General features: G+C 43.3%; 1 protein-coding gene across 3 annotated transcripts; it reads left to right on the forward strand.

Moving 5' to 3' along the window:
• Positions 1–126: 126 nt before the first annotated feature.
• On the forward strand, positions 127–21,293 carry LOC148880012 (protein phosphatase inhibitor 2-like). Of its 3 annotated transcripts, none has more exons than XM_088961804.1 (5): positions 127–442; positions 17,917–17,988; positions 19,893–20,023; positions 20,108–20,278; positions 20,743–21,293. In XM_088961804.1, exons 2-5 carry the CDS (start codon positions 17,984–17,986, stop codon positions 20,970–20,972), a joined length of 537 nt encoding a protein of 178 aa, XP_088817930.1. In that variant the 5' UTR covers positions 127–442; positions 17,917–17,983; the 3' UTR covers positions 20,973–21,293. The 3 variants fall into 3 exon arrangements, with proteins under 3 accessions (XP_088817930.1, XP_088817932.1, XP_088817931.1); XM_088961805.1 differs by having other exon boundaries at positions 305–442; positions 19,888–20,023; XM_088961806.1 differs by lacking the exon at positions 17,917–17,988 and having other exon boundaries at positions 179–442.
• The last annotated feature ends 331 nt before the right edge of the window (positions 21,294–21,624 follow it).

Genomic DNA, 21,624 nt, shown 5'->3' on the forward strand with positions numbered 1-21,624 from the left:
AGAATTTTTACGATGGTCTTGAGAGATCTTATGAGGTAGAGTAGGGCCCTTTTCTATACACGTGGCAGGCATCGTGGGCTCCACAATCTCTGCGGCATTAGAAAGGAGGAAGATTCTTCCATCTGTGTTTCTGTGGTTTCTTGAAATAGTAATGGAACGGATTCGCCGACAGTTACAGCGGTTGGTTGAATGTCCTCAGTTCTGATGTGACGCATGGCTTCAAGTGGGGTCATTAGGGTCAAAACGACGCTTTCCCTGGTGTAGAGCTGACATTTTCTGGCTATCAAAAGGTTAGTTTGGGAAATGAGAATGTATGGGGGAGGCCGAAAGGGAGCGGTGAAGGGCAAAAACGTTTTTATACATTGGCATTGTTCATTTGAAGGATTTTACAGGCCATTTTTTGTCAGCTTTGACGATTCCAGATTTCTCCTTTCTCTTCGAGGTATGGATTTCTTTCCCTATTATTTTTCTAAAAGTTTTCTGCATAATTTTTAGGTTCCATCTTCTCGATTTGGATTTTTGTTTTGCTGTCTTTTTAATTCCTTTTGAATCGTTATGCGTTCTTAGCTTTGAAGATTGTAATTGAAATATGCACTTGTTCAACTGGGTTTTAGGTTGCGTTTCATGAATTTCAATTTCTTCAAATAGGGTTTCTAACATATTCATATATTTTCTGAACACAATGAAGGAATCTCTGCAAATTATTGACTCTTTGGGGGTCATGGATGCTCAGGGTTTCTTTTCTGTAGAACTGGGGGTATTTCTTTCGACACTACATTGGTTCCCTCTCTACTTTTGTTTTGATTCTAAGTTTCTAACGCTAGGTTCTGGTTCAAACGTTGCTTTAAGGCTCCATTATAATTTGCAAGGTTGTAGTTTTATTCTCCTCCCTTGCTTGTTTGAGTTGTTCTTTGGGAGCTTGGTACATCCACGCAGCTTTTCCTGTTTTTTAGATCATGTTAACCTACCCGCTACCTCCTCCTCCGGGTTTCTCTAGCTCCATTATTTAGCTTCTCTCCATTCAAGTATTGTTTGTTTGCAGCATTGTCAAAGTTGTAACTTGGAGGTTTTGCTATTTCAGTTCTTGGTCTTCACCTCTATAAATCATATTCTCTGTGGTTGGTTGGTGGGGTGGGATTGGATTATTTCATCCATGTCCCATGTTTTAACGGTTCTGCATATTCCCCCTAATGTTTTCCATTTTTACATTGATTCCCCATGTTTTAACGACTCTTTTTGTTTCAGATTATCTTTTCACTTCATTTATTCCTCCCCTCAAATGTTTCTTCCTCCACTAAGACCCATTTTGAAGCATGGATTCATCATTGAAAGAAGTATTCTAACCCTTCTTTGTTTACCTAAGCTAGTGAAGTACCTAAAATTTAAAGAACTATATTTCCCTCAGTGTGACGATTTGAGTAGAATTCATTAAACCCTATTGGAAGTTTGGGACTCTGGATTTCCCTTTGTTGAGAGGTGCTTATCCTTTTTTTGACCCTTGCACTTTTAAAACACTGCACAAGCCTAATCAAACCTAATATATATAATAAATAATTTTTATATTTTTTATTTTTATATGTATAATAATAAATACTATATATAATATTTTTAATTTTATATGTATGATGATAAGTAGTTTTTATAATTCTTAATTTTTGTATGCAAAATTAAAAAAAAAACTTTTATATGTTTAAATTTTATTTTTTATAGGCAGCTTGGCTCAAAGATGAGCTCGAACTTGGAAGCTTTTAAGTCGAGCCAAATTCAAGCTCAAGTCTCTAGCTCAAATCGAGCCTGACATTGTTTTGATGAGCCAAGCTCGAATAGCCTATATATTTGGCTTGACTTGGCTCGAATCCACCCCTAGGTGCACTCATGCAAAAGACAATATGACAAAAAAAAAAAAAGAAACTATGATCCTGAGAAAACAACACATAATGAAGTGTCATAGACCGTGATTGAAAAGGCATGCCTAGGTGCACAAGCGAGGTGCATTTCAAGGCTTGTGCCTTGGTTAGGCCCAGGTGTATCCACTTTAGAAAAGCATGCACCTAGTGTGCCTTGTGCCTCAGCCTAGGCACTCATGCAAAAGACAATATGACAAAAAAAAAAAAAAGAAACTACGATCCTGAGAAAACAACACATAATGAAGTGTCATAGACCGTGATTGAAAAGGCATGTCTTGGTGCACAAGCGAGGTGCATTTCAAGGCTTGTGCCTTGGTTAGGCCCAGGTGTATCCACTTTAGAAAAGCATGCACTTAGTGTGCCTTGTGCCTCAGCCTAGGTAGGCACCTTTGTTAAATTTGGTGCTTTTTGTATTTTTTTAAGTATGGTGGCGGAGTTGGGGGCTCCACCCCCAACCCCCAAATGTGCCCCTTGAAGCATGCCCCAATAAGTCCATGCTAGGGTCTTAAATTCTTAATCCCTACTTAAAAAATTGGTTTTATAATTTAGTCTTAGTTCCTTATATTTAAAGAAATGTCTTTTACCATGAAGAATGAAGTGAACAATATTAGCAAATAGGGGTTCTAGGAGCATTGGCAGGTGATGGTGCGCAATCGGCCGGTCCTAGCTATCAATGATCTTGCCTCTGGCTAGAGCAAAAGGTGCCTGAAACCGGGAAGAAAGCGAGTATCTCCGGGGAGGGACCTGGTGAGAATGCTCCGAAGCTCAAGTTAGTATCCTCAAAGGCAAGATGATAAACTAGATGGCGCAAGGTTCACATACCTCGTTCTTGGGGGGTAGAGAGCCTTTTATAACCACTTCGCGCACTCACTCCTAAGCTTCTGTCAGGTCGGGTACGCTTCTGCTAGTTTGGGTGTCCTCACCTCTACTGGGGCAGAACCGTCACTTCTCTCTTTGTCGGAGCCGTCTCTGTAACTGGAGATGGCGGTGGCAGGTGGTGGTGGTAGGTGGCCGTTGGAATGCAGTTGTCAAGCGTCAGGTGCGCCGCCTCTAGATACGAACTCCTTCGGTGTTAGGTACGGTGCGGTTATTTAGTTCAGCATCCCGGAGGCGAAGTGCTGGAGTGGCGTGCGAGGTGAAGTCTTGGGTTCGGATAGAGATGTGGCCCGAACTGCCATGGGGCGGGCCAGTTCAGGTTGTTGCCTTTTGTGCTTGTAAGGCTTGGGGTCCAAGGGAGAGCTCGGGTTCCTTGTGGGGAGTTCGGACCGCGGGTTCCTCATTTTGGAGCTCGCGCCTTGGGCCTACTGTTCTGCCGAGCTGCTGCCTTTCCACGTGTTGAGTGGTTACGAGGTCGGGCCAAATCTTCCTTCATCAATTGCCCCCCACTCCTCGTGCACGGGGACTTGCCCTGGTGCGGGGAGTTTGCGAGGTGGCAGGTGGATTTGACCCGTACTTCGGATTGGTTTGACTGATGACACGGAGTACGCATTCGTCAGGGTTCTTCAAGGTTTCTCGAGCGCCAAAAAGTCAGGAAACGCGCCGATCCGTCTAGAAATGCTGACAGGCGTGACAGCGCGCGCTTATTTCAAAATAAAAAAAAACGCGCCGCTGGGAGACGTGACAACGGGTGTTATTTCAAAATTTAAAAAACACGTCATTGCTCTCTTTTAGTTTCGAATGACGTGCGGCCAGTCACGTCTCGGTCTTAGGAGACGTGCGGTCAGTGTGATTGCGGGCCGTTGGATTGGCCTTGATCAGAACCGTTGATTCTCGGCTACTGTCGGTATAAATAGTGGGGGACCCCAGTTGCTTTTCTTTGCCATTCTCCCGCGTTTTGCTTCTTGACCTCGCGTCTAAATTTTTTAGCTCGCGTCCAAGTTTTTGTAGTTCGTTTGCCTTTTTCGGGTGAGTCTTCTTTCTTCCTAGTATCCTTTTCCTCCTGATGTCTAGCTCGGACAGCTCAAACAATTCTTCGAGGGGTTTAGATGTAGGTTCTACGAATCGAGCCACATCCCTCGACAACCTTAGTGAACCCGAGGTAGAGCTTGAGGAGGAGCTTGAACCCGTAGGCCGAGTCGCCTCTGGTCGTTTGGCGTCCTCCCGTCGAGGTCGGACGTTAGTCAAGTTTGGACCCTCGATCATGACGCCTGAGGGGCTTTAGCCCCTTATTACCCAGTTCAACTTGCCTAGGGAGTACACCTACTTCATACCCTCAGGCTGTTTCCCAAGGGAACATAGTCCTGATGAGTTCGTTATATTCCGGGAACAGCTCGTGGCTGGGTTGCGCCTGCCTTTCCACCCCCTTGTTGTCGAGGTTATGAACCACTTCGGCGTTACTGTCGGCCAGCTTCACCCGAATTCTATTCGTAACTTGGTGGGGACAATCTCCCTATTTTGCGAGCAGGTCTTGCCTTTAGACCTGGAGATCTTTTCTTCCATTCTAATGCTTAAGAAGCAAGCGGGTCCCCTTCCCGGGCGTAGGCGGGTGTATTACCTGTCTCCTCGCCCAGGGTTTAAGCTTTTACATGATCTTCCCAACAAGGTCCCGGCGTGGAAACGAGACTACTTCGGGGTGCGAAGTGCATTGGGGTGGCCGTTCCAAACCGGGTGGGGGATGGCTGCCCTTGATGCCGGTGTTACGCTTGATAGGGAAACGGCGAAGGGCCTCCGGGAATGGGCATGGCTTGGGCTAAAATGCCACCATTATCTGACGGAGGCTAAGCTCATCGAGGCCGGTCCGAGTTCGGGTAGGTTCCTTACTCAGAGGCTTGCTTTTTGTTTTGTTCTTTCGTTTTCCTGATGCCGAACTCTTTTTTGCAGGTGTGATGGACTCAGAGAAGACTCGTGGTGGGAACCTGTTTCACGCCATGAAGAGGAGGAAGCGAGTCGCTAAGCGAACTCGCGCCGAACTGCCCTGAGATGCGGAGCCCGAGGTACCAGACTACCCATTAGTTGACGCCCAGGGAGTCCGAGATGGCCCCTCCAGTGCAAGAAGCGGCAGGGGCCCCTTATGCCGAGGTTACTTACACGGGGGCTCCTGCTTACTCTGAATTACTTATATGCGAGCTGGGCCTTCAAGCTTGGGAGCCCAAGGCGAGTTCAGTAGCGTGTTGTCGTCGAACCACGCTCTTCAGAAGAGTAGGGAGGCCATTTATCTTGAGGAGGTCGCGGCATGGACCGAGCTCCCTTTGAACCAGGTAGCTTGTTGTGCTGCTACTCACGCCATGGTGGTAAGTCAGCGATTTCTTGTCGAGCTCTTTGCTTTTATCTTTCTTGCTATCGTTCTTTTGATCATTTGTTATTTTTCCTTTTGGTAGGTGAATTCTTCTATCCATGCCTTGGCGGCTCAAGTGGAAAAGAGGTCGAGGAAACCGCGAGCTGCCGAAGAGGCTTCCCGTGCTGCCGAGGTGGATTTCTGAGCTGCTGAGGCGGCCTCTTACGCTGCACAGGCCAGGCTGGCGAGGTCTCGGAGAGATACCGAGGCCATGGGGGTTGTAGTGAAGCACATGGCGGACCTGAGGCTGGACTTGCAGCATCAGGTTGAATACCTTCAAGAGGATATTAGGGAGAGGACGGAGATCTTTTCTCAGGGCATCGAGGATGCCAAGAAGAAGGCCGTTGATGAATATATCGCCTCGCCGCACTTTGACGACCTGATGGTGGGCTCGTATAGAAGGGGCTTTAAACTGAGCCGGTGGATGATCCGAAATACGTACCCCGAGCTCGATATTAGCGCCATAACCACTTCGCGCATTACTCAGGAGATGGCCAACGCTGCTGACGATGAGCCTGATTCTGAGGACGAGGCAGGACCTTCGGGTATCGTTGAAGTGCCTTCTGATGGTGAAGAATTACCTCTGGGCCTGTGAGCTCGGTTTTCTCTTTTTTTTTTTCATTTTTTTTGGAATGTAAACAAAGTATCTTGCAATGGAATGTTCTTTTGGTTAAGTGTTGTTGTCACTCTTTCTTCCGAACTGACCATATGCCAATGTCACTATTAGTTCATTGTTGGCACTTTGTCTGAGTTTTTAGTTGGCATATTTTGCTTTTGCTTGCCTGTGCCGAGGTCCTTGTTAGCTTGGCGTCCTAACCCTTAGGCTCTGGTAGCGACTTGGTCCACTTCGCTTGGTGATCTATAGGTAGTATCGTCTCAAGTTAGCGACGTTCCAAGCTTGGGGTACTTGTTTGCCCTCCAAGGTTTCGAGCTCGTATGCCCCCCCCCCGAGCGCTCTCTTTACTCGGTAAGGCCCTTCCCAATTCGGTCCAAGTTTGCCTACGCTGGGCTCGGGTGCCATGATCTTACGGAGGACCAGGTCGCCGACGCGGAAGTTCCGCTTTTTTACTCTGGCGTTGTAGTACTGAGTGACTCTTTGCTGGTAAGCTGCGGTCCGGATGTATGCAAGGTCTCTTACCTCATTCAATAGATCGAGGTTGGTACGCAACTCATCTCCGTTTGACTGATCATCGTATGCTTCTAGTCGTAGTGTAGGTATTTCGATCTCCGCCGGGATTACCGCTTCGGTGCCGTAGGTGAGGTTAAAGGGGGTTTCTCCCGTGGCGGTTTTTTCCGTAGTTCGGTGAGCCCATAGAACACTTGGTAGCTCGTTCGCCCACAACCCTTTAGCTCGGTCTAGTCGCGCTTTCAGTCCGCGAAGGATAGCTCTGTTCATTACTTCTGTTTGACTGTTTGCCTGTGGGTGTGCGATCGATGTGAAGTTCTGCCGAATCCCCATATCTTGGCACCATTCCTGAAACCTGATATCTTCAAATTGCTTGCCATTGTCGGAGATCAGTATCAAATTCCTGAAACGATATATTATCTTCTTCCCAAAAGAAGTTCTGTATGTTTCGAGCTATAACTGTTGCGAGAGGTTCAGCTTCTACCCACTTTGTGAAGTAATCTACCGCCACCACTGGGAACTTCCTCCCACCTGTTGCTGGCGGGAATGGCCCTGGGAGGTCGATGCCCCATTCCGCAAAGGACCATGGACTGGTGAGGTACTTGAGGTCGGCGGCAGGTTGATGGTGGATATTGGCATGCTTCTGACACTTATCGCATATTCTAACGAGCTCGACGGCCTCTGCCTTCATCGTTGGCCAGTATCCTTATCGAAGTGCCTTTTGGGCGAGGGCCCTGCCTCCCCAGTGTCCGCCACACAGACCTTCATGAGTGTCGCGGAGTACGAGCTCGGCCTCGGCAGGTCGCAAGCAACGCAGGTAGGAGAGCGTGTAGGACCGTCGGTACAGTCGTTCGTCTATTATGACGTATTTGTCTACCTGGCGCTGCACCTCCTGGCTGCATTGCGATCTGCAGGGAGGGTCCCGTCAAGCAAGTAGCTCGTGAGTGGGTCGATCCAGCTTGGCTCTGCTTCAAGGACGGGAGCAGCCTCCTTTGTCCCCCCCCCCCCCCCCCGAGAATGCTAGGCCTAGGTAAGTCATGCTGGCTAACCGGGATAGGGCGTCGGCCTCAGTGTTCTCTGACCTCGGGATTTGCCTGATGAAGTGTGACTGGAAGTTGAGCAGAGCCTCCTTTACTTTTGCCAGGTAGGCGGTCATAGTTATCTCGCGTGCTTCGTATTCGCCCGTAACCTGGTTGACCACAAGTTGGGAATCGCTGTAGATGACTGTGTTTTGCTCCTACCTTTTGCGCTAGGTTCAGCTCGGCTATCAATGCCTCATACTCCGCCTCGTTGTTGGATGCCGCGAACTCAAAGCGTAGTGCATATTCCAATTTCGTGCCACCCGGGCCGTGCAGCACTATTCCAGCCCCACTGCCCTGCTGGTTCGAGGAGCCATCTACGTGAAGGATCCAGGGCTCCTCATCCCAGTTCGCGTTTGGCCTAACCAAGAGAGATGCCACCCTGGCTGCTACTTCATGGGGTTCAAACTCTATTGGCTTGGGAGCTTCGGGCTCACCTGAACTGGGGATCTCGGGCTCAATCGGCCTAGGGACTTCGAGGCTGAACGTGCACTCGACGAGGAAATCTGCCAAGGCTAGGGCCTTAATAGTAGTTCGTGCCGGAGGTCGTACTCGCTAAGCTCGATGGCCCACTTCGCCAGCCGACCGGAAAGCTCAGGCTTGAGTAAGACTTGCCTCTGAGGTTTGTCCGTCAAGACGATGACAGTGTGAGCTTGGAAATATGGGCGGAGTTTCCGAGCTGCAATTATCAATGCGTATGCTAGCTTTTCTATCTGCGGGTATCTCGTCTCTTCTCCCTACAGAATTTTTGTCCGTCAAGACGTTGACAGTGTGAGCTTGGAAAAATGGTCGGAGTTTCCGAGCTGCAATTATCAATGCGTATGCCAGCTTTTCTATCTGCATGTATCTCGTCTCTACTCCCTGCAGAATTTTACTAACATAATAGATGGGTCGTTGGACCCGATCTACTTCTTTTATTAGTACCGAACTGACCACCTCGTCGCTTGCCGAGAGGTACAGTTCTAAGACCTCGCCCTCCTCGGGCCTAGTTAAGATTGGCACACTAGCGAGGTAGTTTTTTAGTTCGTCGAACGCGAGCCGGCAGTCTCGGGTCCATTCGAACCCTTTGCCTCTGATTGCTTTAAAGAAAGGCAGACAACGGTCTGCCGATTTGGACATGAAGCGGCTCAGAGCGGCTATGTAGCTGTTTAGCCTCTGAACCTCTTTTACTTTTCGGGGTGGTCTCATATCAAGGATGGCCTTTATCTTGTCCGGGTTGGCCTCAATGCCGCGCCGGTTGACAATGTACCCTAGGAACTTACCCGAGGTGACACCGAAAACACACTTGTTTGGGTTCAGTTTCATGCTAAATTGACGCAGAATTTGGAAGACAGAATCTAAGTCTTGTATTAATTCCTGTGAAAACTATGTCTTGATGACCATGTCGTCTACATAACATTCTATTTTTGTGCCAATTAAGGGCCAAAACAGCTTATTCACAAGTCTTTGGAAGGTTGCCCCAGCATTCTTCAGTCCGAAGGGCATGACCTTGTAACAGTACAAGCTGAACTCGGTTATGAAGGTGGTTTTTTCCTCATCAGACTGGTTCATCCTGATTTGGTTGTAGCCTGAGTAGGCGTTCAAGAAGCTTAGCAACTCATGTCCCGAGGTCGCGTCCACTAGGCGGTCAATTCTGGGGAGGGGGAAGCAATCTTTCGAATAGGCTCGGTTCAGGTTGGTGTAGTCGACGCACATGCGCCACTTGCCGTTCGCCTTTTTTACCAGCATTGGGTTGGCTACCCAGCTCGGGTAGTGAACTTCCCTTATGAAGTCTGCTGCGAGGAGATTTTCGACCTCCTCGTCGACCGCCCTCCAGCGCTCTGGGGCTAAGTTGCGTTTCTTCTGTCTAATGGGTCTGACTACAGGGTCAGTATTAAGTTTGTAAGTTATGAGGATGGGATCAATGTCGGGCATATCGGAAGCAGACCATGCAAAAATATCTAAATTTTGAAGTAAGAAACTCACTAGTTCAGTTTGTAGAGGTTCCTGGACGGAAGCACCGATCTGTAGCGTCCGAGCTGGGTCTGCAGCTGAAGTTGGGATTGCAACTGTTTCTTCTGTGGGTGTAGCTCGTTCCTCGCCTTGCTCCGTAGGTCGCTCCAGTTCGAGGTAATCGACCACCTTGGTTTTTCCCTTCAGGGCGGCAACATAGCATTTGCGGGACTCGAGCTGGTCGCCCTGCGCTTCCCCCACACCGAAGTCTGTAGGAAACTTCATTGCCAAGTAATAGGTGGAAACCACTGCCCGTAGGACATGGGTGATTGGTCGCCCTATTATAGCATTGTATGGGGAGAGGGTCGCAACCACCAGGAAATCGTGGTTGAGTCTGACCGCACAGGGCCATGTGCCGACTTCCATTGGTACTGTTATTTTCCCGAGGGGCCTGACTTCCTCTTCGCTGAAGCCTACCAGAGGAGTGTTTGCGGGTTTCAGCTCGCTTCTTTGCAATTGAAGTTGGTCAAATACTGACTTGAAGAGAATGTCCGCCGAGCTGCCTGAATCAACAAGCACGCGCCTGACTTCGAAGTCGTTGATCCCTAGTTTGATGACAAGGGCATCATTGTGGGGTTTGTGGTCCCCTCGCGCATCGTTTTTCGTGAAGAAAATTGGTTCCTCAGTCTTTGGCCTCTTCGGAGGGTTCCGCTCTTCTCGGGTAGCTTCGTGAACTGATACGTGGGCTGCTGCTGAAGTGCAACCCGCGACTATCGAACCTCTCACTATTATGTGGATGGTTCCCCGAGCTGGCCTCTCCTCCGGAGGCTATTTTTGCAGCGGTTCGGCCGGCTTACCGTTGGACTCGGGAGCATCCTTACCGTGCTCTCCTTGCCGACCTGTCTTATTATTATTATTATTATTGCTATGTTGTACAAAATTTCTCAAGTACCCGCGACGGATGAGTCCCTCTATCTCGTCCCGGAGATTATTACGCTGTTCGGTACTATGACAGTGGTCTCTGTGGAAACTGTAGTACAAGTTTTTATTTCTCTCGTTTGGGTTCCCTTTCAGGCGAGGTGGCCATTTCACGTATGGGGCGTCTTTGGTCGTCATCAAGATCTCGGTCCGCCTCGCGTTCAAGGGTGCGTAGTCCATCCGAGCTGCTAAGGGAGCTCGGAACTGCTGGCTCGGCTTCGTCTAACGGGCAGGGTTTTTTCTTCTGTCAACTGGGTTGGTGGGCTCACCTTCCCTCTTCCTTTTCTCGATCCCGCTTTCGGTCCTTTGGTTGATCTCTTCTTGTGTTCTCATGAACTTATCCGCGAGCTTGAGGAATTCAACTACGGTCGCGGGCTGGCTAGCTACGATGTGCCATTTGAACTCCTTGTGTGTAACTCCTCTCTTGGCTGCCGCGAGCTGCACCGCGGGGTCCAGTCGCGGTATCTGCAAGCACGCGTCATTGAACCACTTGATGTAGCCTCGGATGGATTCTCCTTCCCTCTGAACTACTCCGAAGATGCTTTCCTCGGTTCTGGGGCACCGCTTGTTGGTAACGAAGTGTGCAGTGAAGACCTGCACGAACTAGGTCCAGCATCTTATCGACCCGGGGGCCAGGTTCCTGTACCAAGTGCGGGCCACCCCCCTGAAGGTGGTGGTGAAGGCCATGCACATGCACGATTCACTGGCCCTTGCTAGGTGCATCTGGGACTGGAAGGCATTGACGTGGTCGCCACTGCTCTCTTTGTCGAAGACGTCTCTGTAACTGGAGATGGCGGTGGTAGGTGGCAGGTGGCAGGTGGCAGGTGGCATTGGTAGGTGGCCATTGGAATGCGGCTATCAAGCGTCAGGCCCCAAGTCAATCAGGTGCGCCGCCTCTAGATATGGACTCCTTCGGTGTTAGGTATGGTGTGGTTGTTTAGTTCGGCGTCCCGGAGGCGAAGTGCTGGAGTGGTGTGCAAGGTGAAGTCTTGACTTCGGATAGAGATGTGGCTCAAACTGCCATGGGGCGGGCCAGTTCGGGTTGTTGCCTTTTGTGTTTGTAAGGCTCGGGGTCCAAGGGAGAGCTCGGGTTCCTTGTGGGGAGTTCGGACCACGGGTTCCTCTTTTTGGAGCTCGTGCCTTGGGCGTACTATTCTACCGAGCTGCTGCCTTTCCACGTGTTGAGTGGTTACGAGGTCGGGCCAAATCTTCCTTCATCAGCAGACAAACTAAGGATGGACTTATTTGAGCTTGCCTCAAGGGGGCTCAATAAAATGTGGCTGGTAAAATTAGAGTAATGCAAGTGGGAAAGAAATAAGGAGCTTGAAGTTTCATGTGCTTAAATTGTCGAGTGCTTGAATATGTTTTATATGCTATGTTTAATTTTGTTTCTACATTTTCACCTTGCATATGCTTTATGTGTTATGTTTATGCACTTTAATTTGAGCCAATAGGCTTTCTAAAATATTTAGCTTAAAATTTAAGTCTGTATTTTTTAATTAATATCAATTTTTTATTTGTTATTTTTTATTTTTAAAATTTTTCACCTTGCTTTAAAAGGGTGCATGCCTTGCCTTGTGCTTTGCGCCTCAGGTGCAAAAAGCCCCTTGTGCTTTTAAAACACTAGTCACATCTAGTATTATATGCAAAGCCCTCAAAGAGGAGAGTTTCTCTTCAAACGTGTGGGAAGGTATTATTAAATTATAATAATACGTAGAGTGATATGGTTCTCTCTCTAGATCTAAAAATATATTGTTTCCTAATTCAAACTACAAAGGCATCTCATAGCCTTTTTTTGTAACTAAAATCTAGTTTAATTTCCTAAGTCAAAATTGTCCAATAAAAGACCTAGCTCAAAGTGAATGGTAGGTTTCAATCAAAATAAATTTACAATGATGAGGATCCCCTTTAAATCCAAAGCTTGTTGTTTTATCATAAATTAAACCTAATTTAGTTTGCCAAATAAAACTAAAAAAAAGCCCAAAGTCTTCTTAGGTTTGTGTGGCCAGTGCCAAACAAAATACATGTATGGTTGGATAGGATCATTAGCTAGTACGTCTGAAATTAATTGGTACATGTCCAAATCCTTCCAACTCATATTTCAGTGGTAATATTCAAAACTGTGAACTCCAATAAAAAAATATGCAAAACTGTGAACTAGGAATGTGGACATCATGGATTTTTTTTCTTACACCACCACATAGAAGTTGTTCCTAGAGGCTTCTCTTATTGGTTGAAGAGGATTAGGGAAAAACAAAGGAAATTAGGAATTGGAAAAGATCCATCAAGATTATTGCAGTTGCTTAATGTTGTTAGGTTCCTTTTGCTTCCTCCTATGCTACTATTTTTGGACTGATGTATACTTCAATGGACCTGAATGCTATTATGGTGGATGAGTTGACAAATTTTGTGATTTGTGAGTGCTGATGAATGATGACATGCCCTTGCATATGCAACTTCTATGTATTTACATGGTCTCTGCAGCCAACCCCATCTGGCTGTGGTTAAGCTTTATTCAATCGAGCTTTGAGCTATCATTCTTGTCCCATTGGTTGCAACAACATAAAAGGTTGTTCCCGGGTTTGAGTATTGGTATTCATAATTGTTTTCTTGGTAAAATTATGGTAGAAAGTCGGAGAAGAGAAGAGGGAAGAGAGAAGAGAAGAAAAAAGATTTGGAGTCAAAAAATCTTGGGCTGGCAGCACCATCTTTTTGTATTTATATTAGGGTGACCCAAACTAATAAAAAATAAAGTGAAAATTACAGATATGTCCTTATGGCACTAAAGTACAGAATTATAACAGTTCTAACACTCCCTCTCAAGTTGGGACATAGATGTCAATCATGCCCAACTTGTTACATAAGTCACTGTGCTGCAAGTGATGTAGCCCCTTTGTAAAAATGTCTGCAAGTTGCTCCTTGGAACTAACATATAGAGTACGCACTTCCCCATTAACAAGTTTTTCCCTGATAAAGTGCTTGTCCACCTTAACATATTTAGTTCTATCATGAAGAACTGTGTTGGCTGCAATATTGATGGCAGCCTTGTTATCACAATACAAAGACATGGGGCTATCAACTAGAAAACCCAACTCAACATATTTTTTATCCACAACCACAGCCACTTCGTGGGACATTGCTCTTGTTATCACAATACAAAGACATGGGGCTATCAACTAGAAAACCCAACTCAATATATTTTTTATCCACATAACCACAGCCACTTCGTGGGACATTGTTCTATACTCAGCTTCAACACCGGACCTAGCCACTACATTTTGTTTCTTGCTTCTCCATGTGATTAGGTTCCCTCCCACAAAGGTACAATACCCATTAGTGGACTTTATATCATCAACTAATTTGGCCCAATCAACACCTATATACACCTCAACCTTCAAATGCCCATACTTCTGGAATAGTAAATCAGTCCTAAAAACTTCTTTAAGTACCTAAGGATTCTCTTGGTTGCCTCTAAATATGTGATCTTAGGGGCATGCATGAATTGACTAAGAACACCCACGACATAAGTAATGTCTAGTCAAGATCATGGACAAGTACAATAGCCTTCCCATAAGTTTCTAGAATTGCTTTACATCTTTGATAGTCTCACCACAATAATCACCAGTCTATGATTTGCATCAATGGGAGAGTCAGTTGGCTTCACCCCTAGTTTTCTTGAATCTTGTAACAGATCTAGGATGTATTTCCTTTGTGAAATGAAGATCCCCTTTTGTGAGTCCTAAAAACTTCTTTACGAACCTAAGGATTCTCTCGGTTGCCTCTAAATGTGTGGTCTTAGGGGCATGCATGAATTGACTAAGAACACCCATGACATAAGCAATGTCTGGTCAAGGTCATGGACAAGTACAATAGCCTTCCCATAAGTTTCTAGAATTGCTTTACATCTTTGATTGTCTCACCACAACAATCACCCAGTCTATGATTTGCATCAATGGGAGAGTCAGTTGGCTTCACCCCTAGTTTTCTCGAATCTTGTAACAGATCTAGGATGTATTTCGTTTGTGAAATGAAGATCCCCTTTTGTGAGCAGGCCACTTCAATTCCAAGGAAATACCGTAAGGGACCTAGATCCTTTACCTCAAATTGAGTGGCTAAGAATGTATCAAGGCTGCAACCTTTCCTTCTCTTTCCACAAATAATGTATGATCAGTCTAGCATTGTTTGTAACCATCTGCTACATAACTAGATGAAACTTGTTGAACCAAGCTCTTGGTAATTGTTTTAGTCCATACAAGGACTTCTTTAACCTGTGCACTTTTTGTTCTTTGCCTTAAACACAAAATTCAGAAGGTTGAACCATGTACACTTCTTATTCGAGACCACCATTCAGGAAGGCATTTTTGATATCTAACTGATGAAGATCCCAATCAAGGTTAACAACTAGAGATAAAAGGACTCTGATGGAATTCATCTTAGCTACTAGAGCAAATGTCTTTGCATAATCTACTCCATACAGCTGAGTAAAGCCTTTTGCCACCAACCGGACTTTATACCTTTCCATTGTGACATCAACCATGTGCTTCACCATTAACATCCACTTACACCCTATTGGTTCCTTACCTTCAAGAAGATCCACTAACTCCCATGTATCATTTTTATGTAAGGCATTGATCTCTTCCATAGTTTTTAAGGCACCAATTGGCTCTTGCACTTACACCTGACTGGGTAGGATCTACCTTCGGTGAATCTGATGATGTTGGTGGTACAACTTCAAGTTGCTCCACAGCTCTTGAACTCAATTGGCTCTTGCAATGACAAACCAAAACACGGAACAAAGGAGGGTCAGGTAATGGAGGAAGGACTTGGACTTGATTCTCCAACTATTTCTCCTCTACCTTACTCTCCCCCTGAGGAGAAATAGGATAAAAAAGGATCACTCTCAAAGAAAGATACATCCATAGAAACATAATATTTCCTAGAAACGGGTCCAAAACACCAGTAACTCTTTTGAGAAGATGGGTATCCCAAGAATACACATGGAATAGTACGAGGATCAAGTTTACCACAAAGAGACAAGTCTTGAGCAAAATAACGACAACCACACGCATAAATAGGAAAAGAAGGGAGCTTTGGGGAACAAGAGCTGAAGAAGGGCCTTGTATTCTAAGAAGCAAGATAGTTGACAAGATAGGCAGCACATAAAATAACATCCATGCAAAAACATTTTGTAACATTCATATGTGTGAGTATCCCATGAGCAACTTCAAGGAGATGGTGATTTTTCCTTTCTGCAACACTATTCCGTTGGGGTGTTTTGACTTTTGACACAAGAATTATAATGAATGGATCCACATGAAGCAAAAAATTTCGTGGCGTCAATATGGAAATACTCTTTAGCATTGTCAAATTGGAAAATGTGGACCTCCATCTGAAATTAAGTGAATATCATGGGTTGGAAATCTTTTAAAATCTTTGGCACTTCCATCTTTGGATTGCATTGGATACACTCATGTATATCTGGAGTAGTCATCAATAAATGTAATAAAGAATTTATAGCCAATCGTAGAGGGTAAAGTACCAGGGCTCCAAACATCAAAATAGACAATGTATAAAGGAAAATCAGATTTATTATTTCTTAAAGCAAAATGATTTCTATGATGTTTGCTCAACTAACAAGTTTGACATGTGAATTCAGACACTAGCACTGACTTGAACAATTCTGGAAACAAAAACTTTAATGATTCAAAAAATAAGTGACTCAAACAACTATGCCATAAGTAGATTTGACTCTTTCTTACTAGATTGACTCTTAGACTTAGTAACTGCAAGACTAGCTTTATTCTCTAGCATGTAGAGACCATTCACCATACGACCTACTAATCATCTTCCCTGAGGCCAAATCATGTATCATACAAGAAGAAGGAAAAAAAAGGTCGTTGAGTAGTTTAACAAGTTTGTAATACTACTAACAGAGAACAAGTTTATAGGCAATTTTAGAACATGTAACACATTAGAAAGGGTAAGTCCAAAGGGAAAGGAGATGGTTCCTTGACCAACTATGGTGGAAAAGGAACCATTAGCCTATTTCATCTTGTCCCTGCCAAACACAAGATGATAGGATTGCAAACAATTTGACTTACCAATATATGGTTTGGGTCTCCAAAATTTATTATCCAAGGGGAGTTTGAGGGATGAGATGACACATGGAAAGTTGTGGCAAACTTACCATTACCTGATGTACACGTAAATGAAATTGAAGGATGAGCATAATCCATCTAACGGATTGCCCTACAGCTCCAAATGGTCACAGAAGGAATTAATGATATCTTCCTTGGGATCGGTCACAAAAGAGCGTCCCTAGCACAAGGTAGTGTGGTAGATGGTTGAGACTCCTGAGAGGCCATGTTTGCTGCATTAAACTTCTTCTGACCTTGTTGTCTTGGTTTCTTATTTTGATTTGATTTCTTATTCAACTCATGGGCCCATTTTGGCTTCTTATGAAGATCCCAACATGTATCACAAGTATGTCTAGACTTCTGACAATGAGTGCTCCATAACTTGTCATTGCCAACAACTTTCTTCTAGTGTTTAGAAAACCATACTGGACTGGTTGGTCGGCCTAGTTGAACACTTGAATTGTGACCCAAGACCTTGGTGGGTCCGGTCCTACCCCAATAACCGCTTTCGTTAAAAAACCGGCTGACCAGCCATTTTAATTGAAAAACTGATGAACCAGTCTTGGTTTCATGAAACCACCTGGGTCTTTAACTAATAGAAATTTTAAAATGTGCTTAGCAAGATTCAAATCCATGACCTCTTATTTTTATATATTGCTTAATTACCATTAGTCCACCTCTTAATTTGTGTTAATTAATGACTTTATTGTACATATTACTTTATTATGCATGTATGTTAAAGAATGTAAATTAAGAGACTTGAACCCTAATCATGAGGCTTGGGTTCGAGTCTCTACAACTTCCGTTTTTTGATATTTGGCGAGTGTAGATAGAGTGACCCAACCCATCTTGACCCTAATGGGTACCCTCGACCCAACCCACCCTAACCCTTTTCTAGTGACCCTAATGAGTTGTTCAATGCATATTGATCCACTAATAGATTGGGTGGGTCAAATGGGTTGGGGTCAAGATTGTTAGCCCTAATACTGTGTAGCCTCATTTGTACCTCCTTTTTAGATACCCTTTGATTGGAAACAGCCTTTGTATGTGCAGGGGTAAGGCTGTGTACATCTGTCCCTCCCCAGACCCGCATTGGTGGGAGCCCTATGCACTGAGCTGCCCTAAGAGACCCTTTGAATTAGCCCCCTATCTATTTCCTTGTCAAGTTTTACCTGTACCTTGCTTTGTATTGTGTTTATCCTCTATGAATTTATTGATTTTGTGCATAAGAGACGGTAAAAATGACATTTTTGATGTGGCAAGGACTTTTTGTCTGGAATTTGTCACATATAAAGAGGGTAATGGAGAATCCTGTGAACAATTTTGGGATGCCACATAGATGGCAAACGTAATAACCATGTTGATCAGTATTCCAGGCTGTCATTTTTTAACAGTAAACCTGGACTATTGATAAATTATGGAGATTTTCTTAAGATGTTGAGAGAAGAAATAAGACTGGTATTTTTTTTTTCTGTGAAATTAGGTCATTTCAACTACTGGCCAGTGCTTAGCATGTTGTGGTTCAGTTGAGCAGATCAGTGTTAGAAGAAATGAGGTATTTTTATGCATTTAATCCAATTATTTGGAGCTTTTTTAGATTTTATGGATCAACTTCAACCAAAGATCATTGAGTTTATAATTTATATTTATCAGCATTGGTGTATTGTATTCATGCTAGGGCACACTATTGTATCTGCCTACAAGCAAATACTATAAATGACTGCTTAAAAGCTCAATTGATATCTTCTAGTTAGATATGTATACCTGAATTATGATGGATTTCTTGATTAAGCTTGCCTCAGCAAGGGATGGTAATTATTTCTACTTTCAATCCTATAAATCTGATTGATCCTGTTAATGCTGGAAAAATGGTGAAAAAGGTTTTCCCTTCTTTTGGAAATGTCCTACCATTATAAAATGAGTCATTCAGGAAGCACATGTGGCATTTTAAGGATTTAAATAACAAAACCATGACCGTGGTATTTCATTTTGATGTTAATAGACACTGAAGAAAGGGAAGGACCTTGGAATTTTAGAAAAAGGCATTCTGCTAACTGCATGGAACCAGTTTTTCCTTGGATTCTAACGGTCCATAAATTATCTTGCTGGTTCATTAGCTCAACAAGAAATGAACAGGAAGCAGCTGGTTTGGGAAGGATATCCTTTAGAATAAATGAGGTGGTACAGAAGTATTATCTAGGAGCTGGGGAGAACAGCATTGTGCTACTCTACTGTATTTAAGAAAGAGAATTGATGCAGTGTACTGTACATATATTCCTCATATAATTAATAAAGTTTTAAATATCACTGAATAAAAATAGTATTTCATATTCCCTTATTGCATTATGAGTATGAAATTATTCAGTGTAGGGGTGGATTCGAGCCAAGCCAAATAGTATGAGGCTCGAGCTCGAGCTCGACTTGAGAAAAAATATTTTATAAAAATTAAAAATTATATAAATTTTTTTTATTTGATATTTAAAAAAATAAGAATTATAATATTTTTATTATATATATTATTTTCTATAATTATATTATATTTTATATATATAATATAAAATAGATATATATATTATGTTATATTATATAATATTATACATTATAATATTATAATATATATATATATATATATATATATATATATATATATATTCGAGCCAGCTCACGAGCCTCACAAGCCGAGCTTTTCACGAGCCGAGCTCGAGTAGCTCGTGAAGAGCTCGGTTCATGGCCACCCCTAATTCAGTGCTGGCCTGCTTGGTGCTACTACAGATCCAAAAGGAATATATTGCCTTGGCATATTCCTTGGAACATAGGTTGGTAGAGGAAGATTCTCATCTGATGGCATGCTATGACATTGTGAAGTTCTCTTGAAAAAAGAGGGGGAATGCGATTACCAAAAAGGGAAAATGCCTTCTATTTTTTGAAACAGCTTATGGCTTAATTTAGAAAAAATAAAAACTACCAAGTTCATATTTTTGGACTCAGTAACATGCATCTCCTCACATTCTTATATTTTGTTTTACTATTAAATTTGATATTGATAAAACAAATAAGATACGATATAATTTTATTGACATTGTAATGGACCAAAATTTACATGATAGTGGATGTTTACATTATATCATGACCACATGCGGGATATTAATGTAACAGAATTTTTGGTCCTTGTTATTTGACCAGTTCTTGTTTGGATGGTGATAAAGAGCTTTGTTGCAGTTCTCCTGTAAAAGATTGTCATTATTGATAAAGTAAATTGGTCAGGTTTCATTGCAAGAGTGTTAGTGGAGTTGGAGGATAGATTGCTTGTGAATGATTTGAAGTTCATATTTACATTAAGCTGGTCATATGTACATGTTACTGGATGTATATTTTAGTTCTACAACAATATGTTCTATGCATCTTTGAGCCAGTTATCAGTAATAAATACAATTCTTTTCATGATTGTTTGGAGATCAGGGGACACGTGAGATGGAATGAGGCAAACTTATCTGAAATTGAAGCTAATAAACCTGTAAGGCAGAAAATCACTGAGCCCAAGACTCCGTACCACCCTATGATTGATGATGATGATGATGATGGTGATGATGGTATTGCCCATTGTCTAACTCTATCATGAATATAAAATTGGATAATTGTTGGTAATGTTAACTTGATAGTGTCTGCTCATGTAGGTCCTCCACCCGGGCGGCGGGCTTTTGATGAATGCATTGATGATGTTATTCATGCTGAAGCTATTCGGACTGCTTTGAATGATGTAGCTTCCTCGAGTAGAAACCACTCCAGCCATTCAGGGGGTTGGTCTTCTGAGGATGAGGCAGATGCCATGGAACAGGACAATGAAGGTTCTCTTAACTCAGACCTAGTAGTTTGAACTTTCAAAATTTGCTACCTGACTTTTTTCTCGCTCCACCTACCCTTCTTACAAATTCATAATCCATTATTGTCTCTATTATTTGCTTATTATTTGTTATGCTTGACCTTTTAAACAAGTTCCACTCATTTCTTCATTTTTTTTTTTTAAGATCGGACTCATCATTATGGCATGATCTCATGCCCTCTGCCAATGGCCAATTCTTCTGATCTTCTTAAATTCCTACTCCATTAAACTACACTATAATAAAGATGGAATTGTTAACATGTTTCTGCAGTTTTCTTGCATTGAATGTGCTGAAAGAAAATCAAGTAGATGCCTCTTTTTTTTCTGAGATATACTTGATTTCTTATTTAATCTGAACTTAGAATATAGAGTTCGTTGTTTCTTACTAGCAGTTATTCTTTTACCCCTCTTGTTCTGGTATTTCCTCAGATTCTGAAGCTGATAGGAGCAGTTCGAGCTTTAGAGAACACAGAAAAGCGCATTATGATGAGTACCGAAAGGTGAAAGAACTCCAACAGAAGGGATCTCTTTTGAATGACGAAGCTGATGAAGAGGATGATAAGGATGTGGAAGAAAGCTGCAGTGGTGTGAGAAACATTGATATTGAGGACAGTGGGGTGAGAGAAATTGGTATTCGGGAAGATGGTGAGACTTCATAAAAAAAAAGCATCTCCACCTCCAATTAGTGCAGCTTAAATCCTGAGAAAACAAAGCTGACATTAGGAAGCTGCTTTCCCCAATTTATTTAACCCTCACCCAACCAAAAAATGTTGTCGAAAACAACTATTTTGGTTGCCACCTCTCAATATAACTGCTATTTTCGTTGTGCCAGATTCTGTTGTTTGGGGCATGTGTTGTCATTCTCTTGTACATCTAAGTCCATGTACATAAATTTTCTTTTATTTTCTTTATTTTCTATTGGTAACCACTGATTTTCTTTATGCCACGGTATTAAGCCAACGTATTTCTTGCTTCTACTACTTTGGTGTAATTGTCCTATTTTCTGTGGAGATTTGATCTCACAAGATTATTGGTAATGATCATTCAGGCTTGTGATTGGTTTGAAGGAAACCTATTCGAATAGGCTTCCCTACCTATTCCTTCCTTTTCCTTCAAACCAAACACAGCCGTAATGATAATTTCGTAAATGATTACACCATTCGGTGATGCTTGGTACCATGGTGAGTTAAGTCTTAATTGTGCATGATTTATCGAATTGAATATTAGTAAAGCGAGGTGTTTTTGGTACATATTGTCAATTGTACTTTTAAGTATGTGTCACACTGCAACTAGAGATCACATAAGATAACT

The sequence above is a fragment of the Nelumbo lutea genome, chromosome 1 (genome assembly GCF_056320005.1).
Source record: "Nelumbo lutea isolate HS-2025 chromosome 1, American lotus-T2T, whole genome shotgun sequence".
NCBI lineage: Eukaryota > Viridiplantae > Streptophyta > Magnoliopsida > Proteales > Nelumbonaceae > Nelumbo > Nelumbo lutea.